Source organism: Lacerta agilis, chromosome 10 (assembly GCF_009819535.1).
Source record: "Lacerta agilis isolate rLacAgi1 chromosome 10, rLacAgi1.pri, whole genome shotgun sequence".
In the NCBI taxonomy this organism is placed as follows: Eukaryota; Metazoa; Chordata; class Lepidosauria; order Squamata; family Lacertidae; genus Lacerta; species Lacerta agilis.
In genome coordinates this window covers 11,034,774-11,057,950 of record NC_046321.1, presented here as the reverse complement: position 1 = coordinate 11,057,950, position 23,177 = coordinate 11,034,774, and the positions used below count along the sequence as shown (strand labels likewise).

At 45.9% G+C, this 23,177-nt stretch overlaps 1 protein-coding gene across 8 annotated transcripts in view; it reads left to right on the top strand.

Moving 5' to 3' along the window:
- SOX5 (SRY-box transcription factor 5) overlaps positions 1 to 21,806 on the top strand; it is a 580,304-nt gene extending 558,498 nt beyond the window's left edge. For 7 of the 8 annotated variants that reach the window (XM_033161787.1, XM_033161788.1, XM_033161792.1 and 4 more), the window contains 4 exons: positions 6,505 to 6,613; positions 8,175 to 8,348; positions 13,942 to 14,158; positions 21,041 to 21,806. In XM_033161787.1, coding sequence (XP_033017678.1) covers positions 6,505 to 6,613; positions 8,175 to 8,348; positions 13,942 to 14,158; positions 21,041 to 21,347 — 807 coding nt within the window. In that variant the 3' untranslated portion in view covers positions 21,348 to 21,806. The remainder of the gene's footprint in view (positions 1 to 6,504; positions 6,614 to 8,174; positions 8,349 to 13,941; positions 14,159 to 21,040) is intronic. The other variant, XM_033161791.1, reaches the window with a different exon arrangement.
- Positions 21,807 to 23,177: the final 1,371 nt, after the last annotated feature.

Here is a 23,177-nt window from a genome sequence, read left to right as displayed (position 1 = left end):
CCACAATATTTTCATCCTGGGGACAGGATTGCAGAAATCAAGCAAATCTTGCACACAATATGTCAATTTGCATGGTAGTACATGCTTTCCCACAGCCTCTGCCTTCTTCCCTCTGAACATCGTCGGATAAGGCCTGGAACTAGGGCTTTTTCAATATAAAGTGGGCAAAGAGGAACACCTCAGGAGTTATGGGGGAAGCCAAAGATGTTTTCGATGGGGAAAACCATAGGCAAGTGCAGGACCCCAGTTGGTTAGAGCATTGCAGGGGGGTGTACTAGATAATCCTCAAGGCCCCTTCCAACTCTTACAATCTTTTGGTGTCTAAGGTCCCAAGTTCAATCCCCACACAGCTCTAGGAACATCTGGGAGAGAATCCCCCCCCACCTGAAATCCTGGATAACTTCTGCCTGGCAATGCTGAACTCAGTGGATCAATGGCCTGACTCAGCCTAAGCCACATTCCGATATTCAATGAGGCTCAAGAATCTTCTCGCAGGTGTTCAGCATGTTGGCATTTACACTAATCCAAATCCATGGGTCAGTTCTACATTGGCCACACATGAAATGCACTGCTGGACCTCAGAGTCTGAACAGCGCCACTGGGTAGGATGAGAATTGCTTTTGTGTGCTAACATGCAGTGTGACCTAAACCATCTCCCTACAAATAGAGAGCTACAAAAGAGAGAGAGAGAGAGAGAGAGCTACAAATAGTGGCTACAAATAGTGTCAAGGCCAGATCCACATCACAAACAGTTAAGAGTTTCTAAGAGTTTCGGAAATGGCCATGTTCCAGCCAGCCAGCTATGATTAATGGGTGCATTTTGATGTGCAAACCTGAAACCATTGTGCTTCCCCCTTTGGAACCACTAAATGGGTTTTGCAAGACGAAGGTGGGATGCCCCTCTGTCAGCGAGCTGCAGTTAATTTGTGAGTGGGCAGGGACAGGAAAGAGGATCCTCTTCCTTTGTTGACAGAGTGGTGCCATGAACATAAATTGACATATCCTCCTGGAAAGTGGGTAGCCCAGCAGATAGGAGATTGCCACCCACCTCTTCTTCTAAAGCAAAGCAGGTTAGCTGCTGCTTTTGTGCTTCATTTTGCCCTGGCGCCATTCATTATATGGCCTTTTTCATTAGCACTGTGCCAAAGCCTGCCCTCCAGTTTTCCAAAAGTTTCCCACTCCACTGAAAGATGCTTCCTTGTCCCTTCCTCATTCACAGGGTACTTAGAATTTATGAGGGTGTGTGGTGGCTGAGCCTGGTGTTTGGGTGTTTTCTTTCCAATAATGCAGTGTTTCCCACTGTTTGGGTTTTTGGACTACAGTTCCCATCATCCCTGACCACTGGTCCTGCTAGCTAGGGATGATGGGAGTTGTAGTCCAAAAAGAGCTGGAGACCCAATATTGGGAATCCCTGCATTAATGTTCTCTCCAGTGCTCTGCAGCCTCCCCAGGTGCATGCAATACCTGATTTTACAAAGCCCCATCTGAGGAACTATTTCCTGATGGCCTCCCCTGGGCCTCCACCTGTAATGGAGACCTGGAGACCAAGCACCTGAGACTTGTCACTCTCTGATTGTGTTTGCCATTTGATGGGAATCACAAGTTGGGAGAGCTCTGTTGCACCCATGGGCATCTGGTTGACCACTAGTGGTACAGGATGTGGGGCTAGATGGGCAATGGCATGATCCAGCAGAACTCTTCTTGCCTACATTTGCTCCCGGTACGTTTCCAGCAATTCAGAGTGTTGGTGCTTACCTTTAAAGCCCTAAATGGCCTTGGCCCTGTATGCCTGAAGGAGCATCTCCACTCCCATCATTCAGCCTGGACACTGAGGTCCTGCTCAGAGGGCCTTTTGGCGGTTCCCTCACTGCGAGAAGTGAGGTTACAGGGGACCAGGCAAAGGGCCTTCTCGGTAGTCGTGCATGCCTTGTGAAACGCCCTCCGTCAGATGCCAAGGAGATAAGTATCTATACAACCTTTAGAAGACATCTGAAGGCAGCCCTGTATCAGGAAGTTTTAAATGTTTAATGTTTCATTATGTTTTTGTATATGCTGGAAGCTAGGGTTGGCCTGTTTCAAAAAGTGAAAATCCAGATTCAAAAGTTGTTGAGCGTTTTTTTGGGCCAAAGTTGTTGGGCTTTATTGTTGGGATTTGTTTTGGCCAGAAGTAACATCACCACAAACGGCACTGCCAACATGGGTCCAGATTTTTCTGGACATTTTTCTGATTTCCACCCAGACACTGCTTCTGACAGCGGTATTCCGGGTATGTCCACAAAATTCCGGACATACGGCAACCGTACTGGAAGCTGCCCAGAGTGGCTGGAGCAACCCAGTCAGATGAGCGGGGTACTATAATTGTTAATTATTATTATATTTCTGTGTTCATAAAGTGGAGAGTGTGGTCACATCTGGCTTCTTTGCTGAGACCAGAAGCATCAGGGTGCCCACTCTTTTACCTTAATAAATAAATAAATTTATACTGATTTCTCTAACAGTAACAGGTGACAGGAAAGAAAGACCCTACTCTGCCAGGGTAGACAATTCTGGGACAGAGATAGAAATATAAATAACCAGTGCAAGGCAGCTTCCTAAAAATATTTATACCTTGCTTCAAAATCCACAAATTAGGCACCAGCCACTAAACCCTAGCAGAAAATATTACAATGCAATCCGAAAAACATAAATTTGAGGGCCAAAGCAGTTGAGACATTAAGCATAGTTTGTTACTTATGAGTGAAGTTTATTACATAGCAAGGGGCCTTTTCATTTTATTTGGGTCGTCACTCTGATTCTGCATCCTAGAAAAGACAATTGTTCCTTCGCAGAGTACCTGCATGCAGAAGGTCCCAGGTTCAGTCCCTCCAAAGTGGGCCTCTGCCTTAAACCATAGCAAGCTGCTATCAGTCAGAATCAATATTGCTGAGCTATATGGGCCAAATACCTGATTCTGTATAAGACAGCTTCCTATGTTCCTACTTGTAAAAGGTAAAGTGGTAGCAGGTCCCAGGTTCGATCCCTCTTTTTCCAGACAGGGCTGAGAAAGGTTCCTATCATGTAGCCCTAGAGAGCAGCTGCCAGTCAGAGCAGGAAATACTGAGCTAGATGGAGCCATGGTCTGACTCGGTGTAAGCTGGCTTCCTATGTTCCTCTACCACCATCCGCCTCCTTGACTAATGCCCATATAAACTACAGTGCCGAACTGAATTCAACAACCCAGAAATACTGTGGCAATCTTCAACTTGAGACACACACGCCGCAAAGCCAAAAGTATTGTTCATTAATTATGCCTCTTGAAAACTTTCCTGTTCCTTTCACTCAAACACCCTGCTACGTCCCGGCTGAGCTTTCGCTCCCCCCTTTGATTTAAAAACCCTTTTAATTTATGGATTGTGTCGTGTCCTCTGCTTTAAAAACCAAATAACTTGTTTTGCTCATGAGGGTGTTCTTGCTTTTGTTTTGCTTTGGAGTTTGTTTTTTTCCTTCCTTCCTTCTTCTTTCTTCCTTTAGCCGTGTTAATTTCATTCAGAGCATCAGCCGCAGCCGAGATTGGTTAGGTGCAACGGCTGGGCCTCCTCAGCCTTGGAAGCTGCTCTGTTGTTTTATAATTAAAGCTTTTTGCAACTCACTTTTCACCTCCTCTGCCCCGCTGCCAACTCTCGCATGCCATCCCTCTCCCTTTGCTCAGCACTGAGATTGACTGAAGGTTCACTTAAGTCATGGCTCAAAGGGGCATAACGAAAGCATAGCTGACTGTTTTGACATCGCTCGGCTTCACAGTGACAGCCTCTGAGAATTATCTCAACTTTCCCTTTGATGGTGACTAATTGAATTATTTTATTATACTGCATGTTTTAGTAGTGGGGGGTTAGGGGTCGCCTTGTCGCTGAAACAGAGTCTCCGGTTCCTCCCCCCTCCCCCTTATCGCTCCCGCATTCTGTGGAGAGAGGCAACCAAAAGCCAGGAAAGTTGAACTGTGTGCGGCTTGCGAAAAGGAGGGCTGCCTTTGCTTTGCTCATTTCAGTTCTGCAGCACTCCCATAACTGGGTGTGGAGGGGGAGGGAAGGAATATTTCCCAGCGATGATGAATGCAAGTATTGCATTCAGAGAAAGGTGCAGGCCCCGGCTACCCTCTTCCAAGGCCCCACAGGGGAGGCATTGTTCTCCTCCAAGCCAAGTGCATGGCACTAATCCTGGCCACACAATGCTTTTGGCTATAGGGTTTGCGAGAAAGCCATGCAGTTGTAAACACACTGCAGGTGCATTCCCGAGCTCTGAGCATGCCATGGGGTTTGCGAGGCTCCTCCTTGGTCTTGCTGGGCATAACCCGTTCCCAGAACTGGACTCTGAGCATGGTCTCTGGCATAGGTGAGGAGCGGTGGTTGTGGGGTGGGGGAACGGCAGGGGGGGAGTGGTTATGCACAAAACAGGCCTGCACAACGTGTGACCCACGAAGCATGACACAGCCATGGAGAGCAGCCGTCCAGGGGTTGCATAAATCACTGGCGTGCTGTATACAAATTTGCAAGTTTTCCCGACCTGTTCTCCTTGAATCCCACTCTGCCTCTTCAGCTGTTTTGTGGAATATTATGGATTCCATGTGTTTCTTTAAAATGCATTTTTACCTATGCTTACTGTCTTAAACAGAGCCTAGGGCTTGCTGATCAGAAGGTCGGTGGTTCGAATCCCTGCGATAGGGTGAGCTCCCATTGCTTGGTCCGAGCTCCTGCCCACCTACCAGTTCGAAAGCACGTCAAAGTGCAAGTAGATAAATAGGTACCACTCTGGCAGGAAGGTAAATGGCATTTCCATGCGCTGCTCTGGTTCGCCAGAAGCGGCTTAGTCATGCTGGCCACATGACCTGGAAGCTGTACGCCGGCTCCCTCGGCCAGTAACGCAAGATGAGCGCCGCAACCCCAGAGTCAGACACGACTGGACCTAATGGTCAGGGGTCCCTTTACCTTATATATATATATATATAGAGAGAGAGAGAGAGAGAGAGAGAGAGAAACATTTCAGCATAGAATACAATAAAGGCAGATTAATCTAAATAAACTTGAAAAATGCTTTTTTTTAAAAGGGGGGAAGGGGGGTGCGAAGAAAACATACAAAGCCCTCTGTCAGAGATGGATCTTAACCCTTGTTTCACACAGAAGGGTGTGGACCCTCCCAGCTCTCACGTGCAAGCTTCCTTTTCTTCCCCCAACCTCCCACCCTGGAAGACCTTCCCTTCCCTGCCTCTCTCACAGGATCTTTCCTTGCATAGCAAGTGACACCGTTCTCATCTATTTTCCATCACCTTTTGCCCTCTGTTTGTTGTCTTGGGGGCGATAGTGTTTCTCCACTGCTATTGGGTATCTTTTTCCCCCTCAGTTCCCCACCCCACCCCTACAACACCCAAGGCGTTGTTCAGACACCATCAAACAGCCAAATCTCGTTGGCTTCATTGCACCATCACTGCACCAAATAAAGGAGATTCTGATTGAAGATCAGGAAGAACTTTCTGATGGTGTGAGCTGTCCGACAGTGGAAGGGTCTTCCTCAGAAGGTGTTGGACCCTCCTTCACTGAAGGGTTTTTAAGCAGAGGTTGGATGGCCATCTGTCGAGGATTGTTTAACTGTGATTCCTGCATTGTAGGGCGTTGGACTAGACTCCTTCCAACCCTACAATTCTTTGAAATAAGAGTGAGGAAAATGTTTCTTGCCCTCACCCTGGAATGTTGTGGGTGAAACAGTTTTAAGGAAAATGGATGAGAAAGTGATTGTCACAGTGATGGGTGGGGGGGGGGGAAATTTCACCCATTTGTAAAGGTACTCCTGAAAAATCACCAGGAGGGATTGTTGTCATTTACATCCTGTGAACAAGGTAGTCATTTTTGGCTCAGATTTATTTCCTTTGGCTATTTTCTCAGTTGCCTTACTTACGTCTCAGACAAGGATAGGAATAAAAATTAACACCGGGCATACTTTTAACTTCCTATCGATCACACTGTTAAGTTTTACAAGGTTTTTCAGAGGCAAGTATCCACCGGACCGATCAGAAAAATTAGCTTCTTAAATTGCCCTGTCAGAAAAATTAGCTTCTTAAATTGCCCTGTCGGTTGCTAAACTAAATCCACTTTTCAGTGCACGGAATTCCACCAGAAACATTTGAACCACTTGTGGAACATGCTAGCTGAGCCCTTGCAATGTGTGTCAAACTAATCTGAATTTCACAAGCTTACTCATCCTCGGCAAATAAAGCTGTATTTTTAAATGGGAGGAGTGAATGTTCAAGCCATGATACTTCCAGCTCATAAAACCTCCCAAAAATAATTGTGTTATTCTCCCCCCCCCCCCCGGGCATTCACCCCACTTTCATTTACTTTTCCAACTCAACCATCTTCTTCCTTATTTTCTAACCCTCATTCTCTGGAGAATCTTGCAAATTACCTATGAACTTTGTGGTTCCATTGCGTGTTAATAAAAAGACTCCTTTGTACCCTCTCTTCTCTCCCCACCCAGGACAAAACGGCACTGGAGAACCTGACTCAACAGTTGGCAGTCAAACAGAATGAAGACGGGAAGTTTAGCCACGCTATGATGGATTTCAACATGAGCGGAGACTCTGACGGTCAGTAGCGGAGCGCTTTGCCTTACTCCCAGCTGTGCCTGTGCATCCACTGCCCGGTGGAGAAAGAACATTGATCTCCTTGGTACTTAGCACATGGCGAGGAGACACCCACTAAACAAAGCTGGTGATATGCGATGCTGAAAGTCTGTGGGTGAATTTTTCATGCTGTCACAGTAAATGCCATTGCCAAAGTTTAGACCACATCTCTGGCTCAGTGAAGATGAGATGAAAGATGCAAACAGAAATAGGTTTTGGAAGAATGAGATCAGTTGCAGAAGTGATCAGTTAGCAGGGCCGATTGGCCACAGGACAGGCGCACTCTGGGACTGTAGCAGCTGTCTGAGTTGCATGGACCTTTCATACTGTCTGTACCACTGCAGAGGTGTCCGTGCATCAAAAGACAGGCGACCATGAACAAGCGTTTGTTGGCTTGTTACATCCGATCCATACATCACAGGGCAGGGGGTTAGACATTCACCAGGGTGGTGAAGTAGTTAGAGTGTTGAACCTGGTTGAACCTCCATTGCCATTCAGCCATGGAGCTCACCGGGTGACTGTTGGCCTGTCAGCCTAACCTACCTCACAGGGGAATTGTGAGGATAAAATAGAGGGGCCTTGAGCTTCTTAGCAGGAAAGCTGGGATACAGTGGTGCTCCGCTAGACGAAAATAATTCGTTCTACGAATTTTTTCGTCTAGCGGTTTTCCGTCTAGCGAAGCGGCAATGACAGCCGCGCTCCGCTAAACGAAAAAAAAAAGACGAAAATTTTTCATCTTGCAAAGCAGCCCCATTGACTTTTTCGTCTTGCGGGGCAGCTTCCGCTAGACGAATGCCATTCGTCTAGCGAGTTTTTCGTCTAGCGAGGCATTCGTCTAGCGGGGCACCACTGTATATCCTTGTGATGCTGCCAAAAAAAGACCCTTCACTGTTAGGAAGCAAAGCAACTAGCACTGCCTAGTCCTTTAGTGGAATCACAAAACCATCAACAAAAAATAAATAAATAAATCAAATGGTGTTTCAGAACTGATACCCTCCCCACCCTCATCCCAAGATAAAAACCTATAGTATCCTGCATTATTTGGAGACAGTGTAACCGTGGGTAATATTTCCATGCCCCACTTCTTTTACTCAACTGGCTGGTGATTCTCTGGAGGAGCAGATGAATGGGAATGTGTGGAACCTCCTTCCACCATGCACTAAGGAAGCATTCCCTATGGAGACCCAAGTTGGGCAGTTCTTTCCCTGCGGAAAAAGAGAGGAAGGGAAGACTGGAAGTGTGTACATTTGGACCTCAGCATTGACTACCATCAACAACTATGTTTATGTGATTATATGGTGGAGGGAAAGCACATAAGTGCCCTTATCCACCATGCCATAAAGCTGTACAACAAGTACATGTCTTAACTGAGTCCATAACATTCGAAAATGGGAGATGCAGACTTCATGCTGCAGTGGCAAACCCGCCTGAGTACGATTTAAAGCAATGCTTGGGGAGGCAGGTTATAACAACGAAATAACCTTTGTTCCCTGCCTTTTCTGCTCTCCCACCCCCATCATTTTAGGAAGCGCAGGTGTCTCAGAATCTCGGATTTATCGGGAGTCCAGAGGCCGTGGGAGCAACGAGCCCCACATCAAGCGCCCAATGAATGCCTTTATGGTATGGGCAAAAGACGAGCGGAGGAAGATCCTGCAGGCTTTCCCGGATATGCACAACTCCAACATCAGCAAGATACTGGGTAAGGCAATGAAAAACAAGAGCAGCAGTTCTCCAGCAGGGCTCTGTGGTTTGGAGTGGGCATAATATCGACTGGACACCCATCTCGTTCCGCAAAAGCCATTCTGTGCATAACTCAGAACGAGGGGGCAGAAATTTGGGCTGCACCATTTCATAGTGTAGTGAGGTGTATCACGAAATGAACTGTGGCCAAGATGGCCAAGAGACCAATATCTGAGGCTTCTTTCACTTTCGGGAGTGAAGGTGGGCCATTTTGGGTGTTGGATATGGGGTATGGCTTCTTTGGGGTTGTGTTTTTGTCTTGTTAATCTTCGTAGCTCAAGGGTCACCCAACATTTGGGTCAGTAGGCACATCTGGAATTTTGAGATGGTGTTGGGGGCACCAGCCACAAAATGGCTGCTGTGGGGCATGGCATGACACAAAATCGGTGCCATGCATCAGCCACCCCATCAAAAGGGGGGAAATGTGCTCCCATCAGCCACTCCTGAGCTCACTCGCAAAGAGAAGCTCTTTGCACCTCTCCTTTGTTCAGAAACGATGGGTGAATGGATGTCTACTCCTGGCATCTTATGAAATGTGGGCATGTTTAAGGGGGCATATTCAGTGTAGGAGAGGCTGAGCCAGAGCAAACAGAACCTGAGGAGAAAAAACCAAAATTCGCTATTGTGCTGAGGTTTTTTGAGGAGCCATCTACTGTGTTCTTTCATGAGTGCTGCAGAAGGCACATTGGTGACCCCTGTTGTAGAATTTTATGTGGATTTTACACAACATTTTGCTGTTTGTATTATTATTGGCTTCCCCCCCCCCCAACCCACCTTGGGACCAAAATACAAGATACAGTTATTAGTAATTGAAATGCTTCCGAAAGTTCCTCTGTGCGAAAGCTCTTTTTAGTAATGAACATCAGAAAGAGGACTTGGCTACACATTTCTCTCTAGAATGTGAGTTTGCAATTTTTCAGGGAGTTGTGTTTGATCCGTTGTGTGTGCCTGTCTGTTTTTACATGAGGGGCCAACGTCCTTCCCATAATCTGTAGTGGTGCAGTCCACAATTCTGGCTTTTCATTCTAAGCAAATGTGTAGGTTGACTCAATTTCACACGGACAAGTTGGCCGCTGGAGAAACTCTGCTGGGAGCAGGATTTGTGTGACTGCTGTTGGGATTCTTCATTGTACAGATTCACAGAGGCCTATATACTAGCTGTCGGTTATAGATGGCAGGTAGGATGGCTTTAATAGGGCACCTGAATTGACTAGATTAGTTGGAAGAAAGTGAGATAAAGAGTCTACATTTGTTCCCGGGAAGATAACACTTGCATATGCGAGCAGAAGGGATTTAAAGGCAGTTAGTGACTGTGAGATTAAGCCTACGAGTCAGGAGAAAAACAGTTTGGCTCAGTCTTTGCATTTAAGAGCTGTCCCGATTACTGTAAACTTACCTTTAAGCAATCGTCTTCAGGAATTGGTCAGATCACTGCAAACATCATCTCCTCCACTTTCCATACAGAAAGTACAAAGGGAACTTGGATGTTTTCTCCCCATCTTAACTGATTGTTTGGGATAACAACCTCCAACAGCACGCTGCTAATTCATTCCACTTAAAATAGGCCCTTGAGCCGGGCTGACATTTTACTCAGTCTCTGGGGGATCCGCGTTGACATTTTAAAGGGCTTCTAAGCATTTTATAATACCCTCCAAATCTGGTTTTAATAAACCATTTCAGCTAAGAAATTTAACATAAGGAATCACCTTTTACTGTTTAGCACTAGGCCAGGCCAGTGCAGGGAAGGAGGGAAATGCGGTGAGCATATCACGAGCATCTTTTTCCTATTAAATATACAGTACGTGGAGTGTAACATGCAAATCCATTCCAGATTCTCATAGAGATGACAGCCCTGCTTAGCTCTCAAAACTTCTTGCACTCGCTGCAAGTGAGTGGTGAGGTTTGAAAGCAAGCGAAAGTGAGAGATTGCTTTCCTTTGAAACATCAGAGGATAAAGGGGGGAATCTCTTCCTCCTCCGCAATAAAGAGGGGGTGAGGCGCTCTCCTCTTCCCCTGATGGAAATGTTGGAAAGGTCCCTTCTGGGCTGCCAAAGGCCACTTTTTGAACTCAGCAGGGAGTTCTCTATTAACTTGGGGAAGGAGAGGGAGTTGGAAGCTCGCAGATCAACCAGGTACTCGGGTCTCTTTGCAAGAATGGCACAGTTGTTCTAACTCACCATCGTCATCAGTCTTCCTTCTTTCTGGCACTGGGGTCAGGTGTCTGAAGTTTCACACTGACTATGGGTTATGTGAGACTGTTGCTCAACCAGGCTCTCTCTCTCTGTGTGTGTGTGTGTGTGTGTGTGTGTGTGTGCGCGCGCACACGTGCACGCTCTCTCTATATGGCTACAGTACTACAGTGCTATTCTATCCTGGGATTAAATTTTGACACTTTTGATATTATGCTCTGAACATTTAAAAAAATGGGAGGGGGGAGTACCAATGGATGGATTTGTTAGCAAAGTCATTTGCGCACGCTTGTCATCCATCTGTTCATTGGTACGTAAACTGGTGTATCCAATTTTTATTTCACTTTTTGCAAAAAGGCAAAGGGACGGCTTGTTAAGGAACCTTGTTGTCATTTTTAAGAAGTGCTTCAGTCTCTCAGTGTTCCCACTCTTAGTCTTTAATATTCATTCTCTCTCTCTGTGTGTGTGTGTGTGTGTGTGTGTGTGTGTTGCAGTTAATTGGAAAAAAAAACTAAAACACAATTTTCTGTATTGTAGAGCCAGTGTGGTGTAGTGGTTAATTTTAATGGTAAGGGAACTCAGTCCCCCTGAGTTCCTGCTAAAGTTCCTGTTGGGAGATTGAAACGTGCTACGAAAATGATTGTGGCAACCAGCTGGTGTTTGGGATGTCACAATTGGCTAGTTGTGGCCAGTGCTCACTCAGCTTCTGGGTGGCTTTTAATTGGTATGGCACAGGGAGCTTTCGCGGAGAAGGCATATGGAGGCTGTCTGTGCCACCAGTCATGGAGCAGTGTTCTCCGGCGTTCCTTAATACAGGGACTGAACCTGCATCTGCCCATCTGTCTGATTAAGCTTCCTTGTGATGCTATTGGCCTTCCTCTGCACCCTAGCCAAGAGGAGGGGAAGCTTTTTGAACATAAGGGCCACATCACCTTCTGCGAAAGCTTCCAAGGGCCGTGAGAGGCAAAAGGGGGCGAAATAACAAATGCAAGCTTTTAACTTCATGCGCTAGGCCGGTTTCTACGCACATTTCACATTATCCGCCCATGCAAGCAAATAATAATAATATAATTATTATTATTTATTTATACCCGCCCATCTGGCTGGGTTTCCCCAGTCGCTATGGGCAGCTTCCAGCAAAATATTAAAATACAATAATTCATCAAATATTAAAAGTTTCCCTAAAGAGGGCTGCCTTCAGATGTCTTCTACAAGTCTGATAGTTGTTTATTTCTTTGATGTCTGGTGGGAGGGCATTCCACAGGGCAGGCACCACCACCGAGAAGGCCTCTGCCTGGTTCCCTGTAACTTCGCTTCTCGCAGGGAGGGAACCGCCAGAAGGCCCTCGGCACTGGACCTCAGTGTCCAGGCTGAACGATGGGGTTGGAGACGCTCCTGCAGGTATACTGGGTTGAGGCCGTTTAGGGCTTTAAAGGTCAGCACCAACACTTTGAATTGTGCCCGGATATGTACTGGGAGCCAATGTAGGTCTTTCAAGACCGGTGTTATGTGGTCTCGGCGGCCACTCCCAGTCACCAGTCTAGCTGCCGCATTCTGGATTAGTTGTAGTTTCCGGGTCACCTTCAGAGGTAACAAATGGCACCATAGCAGTTGAATGGTATATTCTAGACAGGCAAAAACTCTCAAGGAGGGTGCAAAGCATGGCCAGAGAGGGGAATGGCTTGGCGACTGTGGGTGCAGCTAGGGAGGGAATGAGGTATGCGGAGAGTTCCAAGGGCCAGACAGAAAGGCATGGAGGGCCGCCTTTGTCCAAGCCTGTGTAGACACATTTCCTGCCCCTTGCAGGATTCCTGCTTGGTTCCCAGCATGCATTTGACCCCCATCAAAAGAGAAAGGCATACTCGCACCCACCTAGCAAGGGAAATGGAAAACTGGCAGTTAATAATATATATTTAAAAATACACGAGACTTTCCTAATAGAAGCTATATGGTTTGCTGGTGTTTTTGTTGGAGCAAGGGACAAATGTTTTGCAAAAGGGAGAGAATGTAAGCTTTCTGTAGATCATAAATGGTGCGTGGGGTGTTTGTGATGATCTAGGCATGGTGGAAGTTATAATGTGATCTAACTGCAGCAAGGAGGAAGGCCACGGCTGTCTCCCAAGTTGATCAGCCCCCACAATGTCCTTGCCACAGTTCCACCCAGGGGTTGTTTTCATAGCCAGGGGCTCATCGCTGTTTCCCTAAAGATGCTGAGCACTACAAGGCTAGCCTGAGTAATATCCCATTGGGTCATTTCTTTTCTCCCCCCCCCCCAAAAAAATCTCCCAGCCCAGATTTATGAGCATCATGAGTATTTTGTAAGAACAAAAATCTCCCCACCCAGCTCCATTAGAAAAAGCAACCCGGAGAGCAAATGAACATTGTTCCTCCATTTGTAATATTCTAATTCTCTCAAATGTTAGCAAAGCATTGCCTAGGACTTGTTCACTTACACAGCCATAAAAGGGTTGTTGATGTTTAATCACTTGTGTCATTCATCCTCTGGGGCCCATGCAACTATGCATGTGGGGGGGTGTTTGCTGTGTGTGTGTGTGTGTGAGAGAGAGAGAGAGAGAGAGAGAGAGAGAGAGAGAGAAACACACACATACACACATGCATATTGTGTACACACACAGCACACAAGTAATTTTAAACAACAGTAAGGAACTCAGGTCACATTACCAATAAGCTGGATGACATTATTAATAAACACATTTGGCAAAAGAGAGACAAGAAAGGCAGTGGGGGCAGGAATGGAGTCATTAGTGAGGCTGGATGAATGAATGAATGAATGGCTTTTTGCAGCAGAACGTAAGCAAAACAAGTCCTATCTCAAGGAGCTACAAGACATGGATGAGAGAAGCTGGTAGTGACTGACCCATTAGGGCAAATGGGGTAATGCTTCACTAACCTTGGCCACCCCCTGTCCCACTTTCTAAGAATGGAGGAGAAATTTGATTTTGTTTGCATTTTCATGAGAAACGGCCAAATTAACACTCCAGGCATCTCCAGCAAGGGAGCAATCCAGCATCTGCCTTGGGCAAAGGAAGGCCACCAGTGACTCTTTTGGAGCTACCGAAAGGATAATGCAGGTGACCACCTACCTTACAATTTGTAAGGTAGCACCAGATCAGCTCTTTCCAAACTTGGGTCTCCAGCTGTCTTTCGACTATAGTTCCCATGAACCCTGGAGACCCAAGTTTGGAAAACCCTGTACTAGATCCAAGTGTTACATGGACTGGATCTGGCCCTCAGGTTGCCACTAGGCCAGTCCAGGGCTGGCAAGTCTTCTGGTGACGACATCCACAGCTTTGAAAAGATTCAGAGATGGACAGATCTCCTTTTTCCATCTTCCCCTGACAGGCTCTCGCTGGAAGGCTATGACGAACCTTGAGAAGCAGCCGTACTACGAGGAGCAGGCGCGCCTCAGCAAGCAGCACCTGGAGAAGTACCCGGATTACAAGTACAAGCCCAGGCCGAAGCGCACGTGCTTAGTGGACGGGAAGAAGCTGCGGATCGGCGAATACAAGGCAATCATGCGCAATCGGCGTCAAGAGATGAGGCAGTATTTCAATGTTGGGTATGGGCCCTTTGTGGTGGATTTCATATACTTAGGTGTAAAGGGTCTGGGGTAGCTCAGTCGATAGAGCACGAGACTCTTAACCTCAGGGTCATAGGTTTGAGTCCCATGTTGGGCAAAGGATTCCTGCATTGCAGGGGTTGGACTAGACGGCCCTCGTAGTCCCTTCCGACTCTACTGTTCTATGAGTCTGTGTGCATTTTAGCCTTGCAGGTGTTATTAGGCATATAATGGGAACCTGGAGTTTTCCCAGTGTGGGGTGATGGATAAAAGGGGCCCACAAGTTTGCATCTCTTTTCTCCTGACTTCCAAGGTTGAGGGGTGGCTCAGTCAGTAGAGCATGAGTCTTTGAAACTCAGAGTTATGGGTTCGAGCCCCACGTTGGGCAAAAGATTCCTGCATCGCAGGAGTTTGGACCAGATGACCCTTGGGATCCCTTCCAGTTCTACAGTTCTAATATTCTAAGGTCTGCTCGCCCAACCCCTAGCACATGAGAGCTCTAGCCACTTAAGCTGGAGGGAAGTCAGTTGTGTGCTCCCATGCCCGTCCTCATAACATGGCTTTCAGTGCATCATATGCAGTGATGGGCACCAGCGAGGATGGCTTTAAAAGGATTGGGCAAATTCCTGGAGGCTGAGGCTGAAAAGCGCTACTAGGCACAATGGCTACATTCTGACCCCACAGCCAGAGGCAATAAGCCTCTGAATGCTAGTCGCCCAGATTGGGAATCGCAAGTGGGGAGAGACCTGTGGTTGGGCTTCTCATGGGCATCATGGACTGACCATTGTGAGAACAGGAATTCTGGGTGAGATAAGCCTTTTTGGCCTGATTCAGCGGGGCTCCTCTTACATTCAGGACGCAGTATTTGCAAGTGGTTTGCATGCAAGCTTGGTTCTTAGAGGCTGCCCTTACATTCTGTGGGATGAAAAGCAGGCCATGTAATCAATGACCCCCTCCTGCTCTTCTTTCTCAGCAAATGCTGTCCACTGGCATACTGCTGCTTCTGAGCACAGAGATTCCATTTAGCTGTCGTGATTGTTAGTAGTCACCGATACAGACCTGTCCCCCTTTGCCATTTTTTTCTGGTCCTGTCTAAAAAGCCATCTAAGCCAGTGTTCATCACCTCATCTTCGTGGCAGTGAACTCCTTTAGTTAATTGCAAGTCGGGCCTGCTACAAAATGCTGCAGTGTGGTGCCCTCCAGTTCAGGGTGCCAGCCAGCTAGCCAATCAGGCGTCCACCATTCCATTCCCATTCCCCTTTTGAACCCTATGCAAACATTCAGTTTCCTCACAGGTGAACGAACACTACAGAGCCCTGCCCCCTCTGGTATACCATTTTTACTCAGTTTAGAGCTTTCACTAAGTTTGAAGGCAATGCTCAGGAGCAGGGGACCTCCAGTTCTTCAGGGGGCACCCAATGGTATTTACCCCCCTCAAGGAGCTTCTGTGAGAACGAGAGACAAATGTTTTCCATTTTACCCTCCGAAAGTCACCTTACTGCTTACTCCACATGCTAGTTTTTGATGCAACAGTCACACAACGGTAGCCACAATCCATACCGATCCTGCTATTTTTTGACAAATTCATTGGCCAGATTCCTACTTTGCAGGGGGTGGAGCTAGATGACCCCCCCCCAGGGACTCTACAATTCTTTCAGACAGTGTTCTATCCCAGCCCTACCTGGAGCTGCCAGGGATTGGACCTGCATGCAAAGCAGATGCTCTACTACTGAGCTACATCAATTCAGTTTAGGGTACATAAGCAGGACTCCTCAGACCTGAACATCAGAAATAGAGGAAAGGGTGTGCCTTATAAATAAATATACACTCTTTCCTGTCCTAAATGTTCTGGGGAGAAAGAGCAGGTGCTTCATCACTTAATGCACAATTAATATATGGAATTCACTGCCACAAGATTTTGTTACAGCTACTGATAGAGGATGGAGGGGAAATTTGATTCAGTATGCATTGAAAGCTGGACCAGTCAAATCTGCACTGTCAAAAACAATTTGCAAACCAAAACAAAGTTTATCCTTTGAATTTTTCACTTATCTGAATTTTGCGATGCGGTTCTTCAACAAAACAGTGTTTGCAAAAATGCATTTATTAGGGGAAAGTATGCATTAAAATGAAGACATAAGTGAAAAGAATTGGGAAATATGGGGTGATTGCTTGCAAATTGGTGTACATTAGTCAAAATATAAAAATTATTTAATAGGAGAAATTCACACTAAAACGTTTATAATTTTTCATGAGGATTCAGTTCGCTAGAAAATGTGAACTGAATTTAAGACTGGGGGAAATGAGAAACAAAATTGATATATCCTTCTATCTACTTACATAGCGCTGCATCTTTCTGAGTTGGTAGAGAACAAACGCCTAGCCGATCCAAAGCTAAGCACTTTTGAGTCCTATTGATTTTTTTTTTCAGCATAAGAGTTAAGTACAGGTTTAAATCTCTCCTGTTGAAATCAAGGAGACTTAAAACTGCTTAACCACGGCTGGACTGCGCCCAACATTTTTGGAATGAGAGCTGGCTGTTTGAGCCTGGTTAATGGATGACAGTAATGATGAACAGAGATGAATCTGCCCAGCTACTGCTAAGTGTCACCAGGCAGTATTTTAAACAGCTACAGTGTGCATTGTAATACTAAGCAGCTCAGCCCAGAAATCTGAGCCGCTTAACCCTGTGGTGTTGGCAAGTCCGGTGATCCCACTGGTAAGCGCGGAAACAAACAGAGGGATGGCAGCCAAACCTTGGCATCAGGAGATTAAAAAGAGAGGGAGGGGAGGACCTTTTGGAGAAAGAATAGGCAGCGAGAAAGCCTCCAGAATCCCACTTATCTCGCCAACACTGATGCTTGACAATGTTAGGGCGGGGGGATTAATCCAGCAATAGTTGAAATGTTATTCAACTTCCTTACTGAGCTAGCCAAATTCTCTCTACTGGGAGTGGCGCAGATACTTTGGGGTTACCAATAGGTGTGCCCCAAATGAGGTCTTTGCAAAAGGTGACATCTTAAAGGGAACTGATTTGGGGTTCTCTAAAGGGTGTAACGTTTGTCAGAATGTGCAAACAAAGCTACTGCAACCTCGTGCTAAGCTTGGTGCGCTTAGAACTGATTGCTTTCAGTAGACTTTATCATGCCTAACTCTGCACAGCGTCAGGCCGTAGGTGTTGAATCCCGATCAAGTGAAACTGGGACTTGCTTCTGAGTAAACATGGTGAGGGTGGGAGTACAGGTAGCAGTTCTTCAGAAATATAGAGGTGGCTCCATGGAGCTGCCATGGTTTGTGGCACACAGTGAACTCTGATGTTGCAGGTTTTCAAAGTTTTCCAACCCTATACTCAGAAATTAGCCTTCTAACCACGGCCAGCGGTAACAGATCTAGCTACATGTTGGTGTTGCTGTTGTGGATGCCTGTTTGGTAAAATCCATCCTACGTAATCCACACTTCCCTTATTTAACCCATTCTAAGTGCAAATTATTTTTACCAGTACATACATCTGCATGCTCTTGGAGCCCTACAAAATTGGGGTTTGGTGGAGGAATTCACCTTTGAATTCATTGATACCAGGGGCCTAGGTCTCAGAGATTCTAAACCTGTGACTGGGCTTTCTCACTTTAGATCAGCCTTCAGCAACTGCAACTCCCATCGCTTCTGGCTGAGGCTGATTGGAGTTATAGTCCAAAATGACCTGGAAGGTGAAGCTGTTTTAACCAGTAGGTTGAGGTTCTCATGACTGAATGTTCATCTCTACAAAATCAGTCTCCACACAGAAATCTAATATTCTCTTAGGGATTCTAGCTCTCTATATGCAGGTTATTAATTCAATTTAATCGCACAGAGGAGCATTGCAGTCTATGAAGTGGTTCATCCCAGACTCAGGTTTACCAGCTCAGCAAAAACAAGGGCAAACGCAGTAGCTGCTGTTAGACATTAAAACAACAAAACAGACAGGTCTTATCTCCCCTTAGCAAGGCTCCCTTTTCCCCAATCTCACTAGGTTGGTATGGTCATCACCCTGTCTGCCACTGGCATGTGGCCCTCAGGCTGAAATAGGTTCCCCACTCCTGTGTCCTCTGCCCCAGATAGGCCTCTTTATGTTGCTATAATGCTTTAACAGCCACCTTCTCCTTGAAGGAAAGAAGTGAGAGATTTAGAAATGTGGGAAGGATCAGAGAACTCCGCCAACCCTGCCCCATGGCCTTCCAGGATTGTTCTGAGGGCTTATTGCATGTTTGGCGTAAACGGCCAGAGCAAGGTTTCACACTCAGTTAAGCCTGCTCTTCTCCGGAGATTCCCCTCCTGTCTCCTGTGGCAAGGCTTTCCGTTGCAGACGGACACACCTTTGATGACATTACAATGCGGAGCATGTTCTGCACAATATTATCGCAATTGAATTAGCCCATGCTGCAAGGCAACAAAAGGAGCATCAGAGCTAAATCTGTAGGTTTGCAAGGATCCCCCAGAGCTTCTTAGGGATATAAACACAGCCAGCATTCCAAGATTTGAGGAAGGAATTTAGCAGGCCTAAAATAACCCAGCTCTTTCATGACATTTGCATGTATTTCCAAGCTTTCGGTATCTGAAAAAGAAGGTTTTAAGCAGATGCTTGGCTTGGTAGCTTTATGATTTCGCAGAAAAGTTACAACAAGATGGACTAGGGCTGCATGCCTCTCTTGGAAGCTCAGAGCCCAGCCACAGTAGTGAGGAGGACTTTTAAATGGGGTTTTGTTTTTAAGAACTGATTTTATGAAGCTGTCTTTTTAAACTGAGTCAGACAAGTGGATTTGTCTACCTTTATATTGTCTATGCCAGGGGTTGGGGAACTTCTGGAGAAGAATTTTTTATTGAGTTCTCATTTGCACTCCCCCCCTCCCCCTCAAAAAACACATGCAAATTTCAAAGGAAGGTTGTGTTTTGGTTTGCATATATCTCCAAATCTTGCAAAGCAATTTTCCAGGCAAGTAACATGTACAAAAATGCATATACTAGGGTAGTGTATAGATGAAAATGCTTATAGGGAAGTTTTTAATGTCGGCGGTTTTATAAATTGTTGGAAGTTGCCCAGAGTTGCTGGGGCAACCCATCATTGATGTTGTTGATGATGATGATACTATATTTGTGAAAGTGATATACAAGGGTGTATATTAAGATAAGCTGCATACAAAAAAAAAAGTGTGCTTGGGGAGAAATTTGGTCTAAAATGCTGATGGATTTCCATGGGGACTGTTTTAAAGTAAAAGCAGAAAAGTCACACATGCATGTGGAAATGTGAGGAACTGAAGGCAGGGAAATTGAGAGAAAGTGAAACCAACAACTTTGCCCATCTGTTGGCTCTATAAATGCTGTTGGACTCTAACTCCCACAGGTTCCTCATCCCTGGCAGCAGGTCTGCAACGTCTGGCCATGAAGTCATTCCCAGCCCTGCAGCCTGAGCTCTTATCTAGCTGGAGGTCCTGCGTAATGAATCTGGGACCTTCTCCCTGTTCCCATGGAAAGTGTGCGCTCTACCACTGAGTGTGTGGGTCCTCCCCCCTGGGATTTGACCTTTCTTCTGGCAAAGGTTGCAGAACAGAAATAAGTGTGATCAGTCGATCGCACAGGAAATTTTTGCACCAGCGCTGTTTCTCAGAGGAGCTTCAAAACTTCCAGCGCAATCCACCCCCATCCCTCACAATTCAGGGATGTAAATCTGGCATCATGGGCAATGTGCTGGGGGAAGCACATCCCTTGAAATGCAAGCAGCAGGTTCAGAGGTGGTTTTGTCAGCACCATGGCAGGCATGAAGAGAGGGTCAAACTTCCCCTCCTTGCCTCCACCCCCCACTTTCCTGAGGCTGCTCAGACTTCCCCATTGCTGCCGTTTACACATGCATTAATTACACTAGAGAAATTAATGTTGGTCCTAAGGAAGGATGTGGGAAAACAGAGCTCTTATGCCCTATAGGGAATTTTCTGTACTGGGCCCACATGGGGAAATACCATGCCCATTAGAACTGAAGGAAATGCCAGTGAAGTCAGAGTGAAACAGAGAAATAATGAGTTATATTTGACATCTAAGGTATATCAAACATATGAAGCAATGGCTCCAATATAATGTAATGTAAAGAAAAATGCATTAAGATTTATAATACATGGGTGCAATTATTAAGCTATGGCATCTGGGGTCTGTAATCGCACCCAGTGTGGGGTTGTCCTACCCCTAATGCCTTACACATGGACGCTTTCATTCTACTCTAAACTTCTTGGAAGTATGCATTCAACAACAGTACTAAATAGTTAATGTTCCTTACCTTAACTGCTGCATTTGTGCAGCTTCACTGCTGCGTTGTTAAATCAGAGTTGTCACCATACTGACGTCTAATAACTTGAAAGTGCAGTATTTTATTTTCTTCCAGTTTGACTTTCTTGAAGTCTAAAATGCTACTAATTAGTGGGGAGATGCTGAACATATTTGTATATCCCTGGAAACATGGCTTTAAGGGGGCCTGCAAAAGAGAGAGAGGGAGAGTAATAGCTTGGTGGAAGAGCACCTGTTTTGCATGCAGAAGGTCCCAGGTTCAATCTCTGGCATCTCCAGGTAGGCTTGGTAATATCCTGTGACTAAAACCCTGGAGGGTTGCTGCCGTACAGTGTAGACAATACTGAGCTGAATGGACCAATGGTCCTATTCGGTATAGGACAACAGTTGACTATGTTTCTCCGCACAGCCACTGACAATCAGGGTAGATAATACTGAGCCAGATGGACTAATTGACTCAGTATAAGCTAGCTCCCTTTGTTTATTTCTAAAATAACGGCTTATGAGGATGCATCCTCCACCTTGTGTTTAATGCTTCCCCGTATTGTTTCCCCCCTTCTTCATTGCCAACAGACAGCAAGCACAGATTCCCATTGCGACGGCCGGCGTAGTCTACCCAGGGGCCATTGCCATGGCAGGAATGCCCTCCCCGCACCTGCCCTCGGAGCACTCGAGCGTTTCTAGCAGTCCAGAGCCTGGGATGCCCGTTATCCAGAGCACTTACGGCATCAAAAGCGAGGACACCTCCCACGTCAAGGAGGAGATGCAGACTGATGACATCAACGGCGAAATATATGACGAGTACGACGAAGAGGACGATGACCCCGACGTGGACTACGGCAGCGACAGCGAAAACCACATCGCGGGGCAAGCCAACTGATAAGAGGGAGGTCCCGATTCTTGGCGTTGACCTCGGAGGACTTCGGTGGGAAGCCCCGGCTGGTTCAGCCCAGTGGCCAAGCACACAAACTTAAATCCTCACAAACTGACTGTTACTTAAAAACTCTTAGTCTTAACTAGTTGGGGGGACATCAGCTGATCAATAGGCATCAGCCCGCGTCGGGAAAAAAAAAATAAACTTTTTAAAAGGAAAGCGAAACAAAAAAATTTAAAGAGACAAAAAGGCTCAGAGGAAGGAACCGTGACAAGGAAGACAACTCACGAAGACAACAAATATATATATATAAATATATATATAAAATGGACGGAAATAAGCTATGGGTAATACAATGCCAGTAATTCAGCTGCTATACCCAAGCACTGAAGTCTTACCCGTTCAACCTTTTATTATTATTATTTTTTTCAAAATAAACTTTATGGCTGTTTGTTCTACAATGTTCTAGAAAATTCTCACTCAGGTACACAGTGCCAACAAGTGGCTTGTGAATGTGTTCTGTTGTTTTTGTGCTACAGGTTAAAGAAAAAATAATAATAAGATTTTGGGTGGGGTGGGGGGAGGTTGGGGAGGAGGTGTTGCACCTGACCAGGATGGGGCGGGGGGGGGGGGCAGAATAGATGATTTTTAAAAACAATTCTTTATACTTCCCCCTCCAACTTTCCCACCTTCTTTTTCACCCTTCCTCTCTAGAGTCAGGGTTATTAAGGCATTTATGCATCTGGCTGGAACATGAGGAAGGGGCCTGTTTTTCAGCCCATGTGGCATTGCACATCCTGATTCACAACAATTGCTGCTTGCAGGTGAGGAAGAGGTCGTTGGACCTATAGGAGTTTGCTTAGGGCCCTGGTGGTTTGCTCAAGTGCAGAATGTTTTCTGTGCAGGCTGCAATAAACCTTTTGGTGGTTTGAGAGATTTGTAGACCATGAATCGAGCTCTAGAGATGCCCAATATTAAATCTGGGACCTTTCATCAACATATCATCACCATTATTTATTGGATGTCTTACCTGCCTTTCACCACCAGGTCCCAGGACAGGTTACACCCATATTAAAAAAACGATATTAAAATCATTTAATACAACAGTGGTCTCCCACTGACTTACGTCCTTCCCTTTCACCAAAATACATTAACCCAGTCCCTTAAAAATGCAAGCACTTGTTATATCTTGGTTTGACACCTTCCTTATTAATCTACACACATCCTTAAATGGGTCATGCCAGTCACCAATAGCCAGTTAGCCTAATCATGTGGGAGACTTATGTGCCCTCGTCCCAATCCAATATCTGCTTGACCTTGATGGATGTGCACGAGAGCATGTTGCCACACGGGCTGCAGTGGACATACTCTTATTTCTGCTGCCACCACCCCAGCCAATCACCCCCTTCCTTTCTAGACAGGGCCTCCTTCCACCAATTGCACACCAGACGTAGTCTCTGAGCAAGTGCCAAATTTGTACTCACATGCTGAACAACTTCCATTTCATGTTTTCTTTCCCTGTTGGTCATCTTTTTCTTTATTTCTTTCATCTCGTCTTTGGTCTAAAGTTAGGACAGTGTTGTGTCTTAGACAATCCGTTGAAGAAACTGATTACCAGCAGCTGGTGAGGTTAGATTTTTCTTCCTTTCATTAATTTTCTATTTAAAAAAAAACACAAGTTAAAGGACACTGTAGGTGCTGTTCTCAGGTGGGAGGGAGAGAGAGGGAGAGAGAGAGAAAAAATATTTTATGAATCGTGGACTTGTGTGTTTAGGTGGATGTTGGTGTTTATGGTACTAATAAGAATAACCTTCAGACAATTGTTGGGGTGGGGGA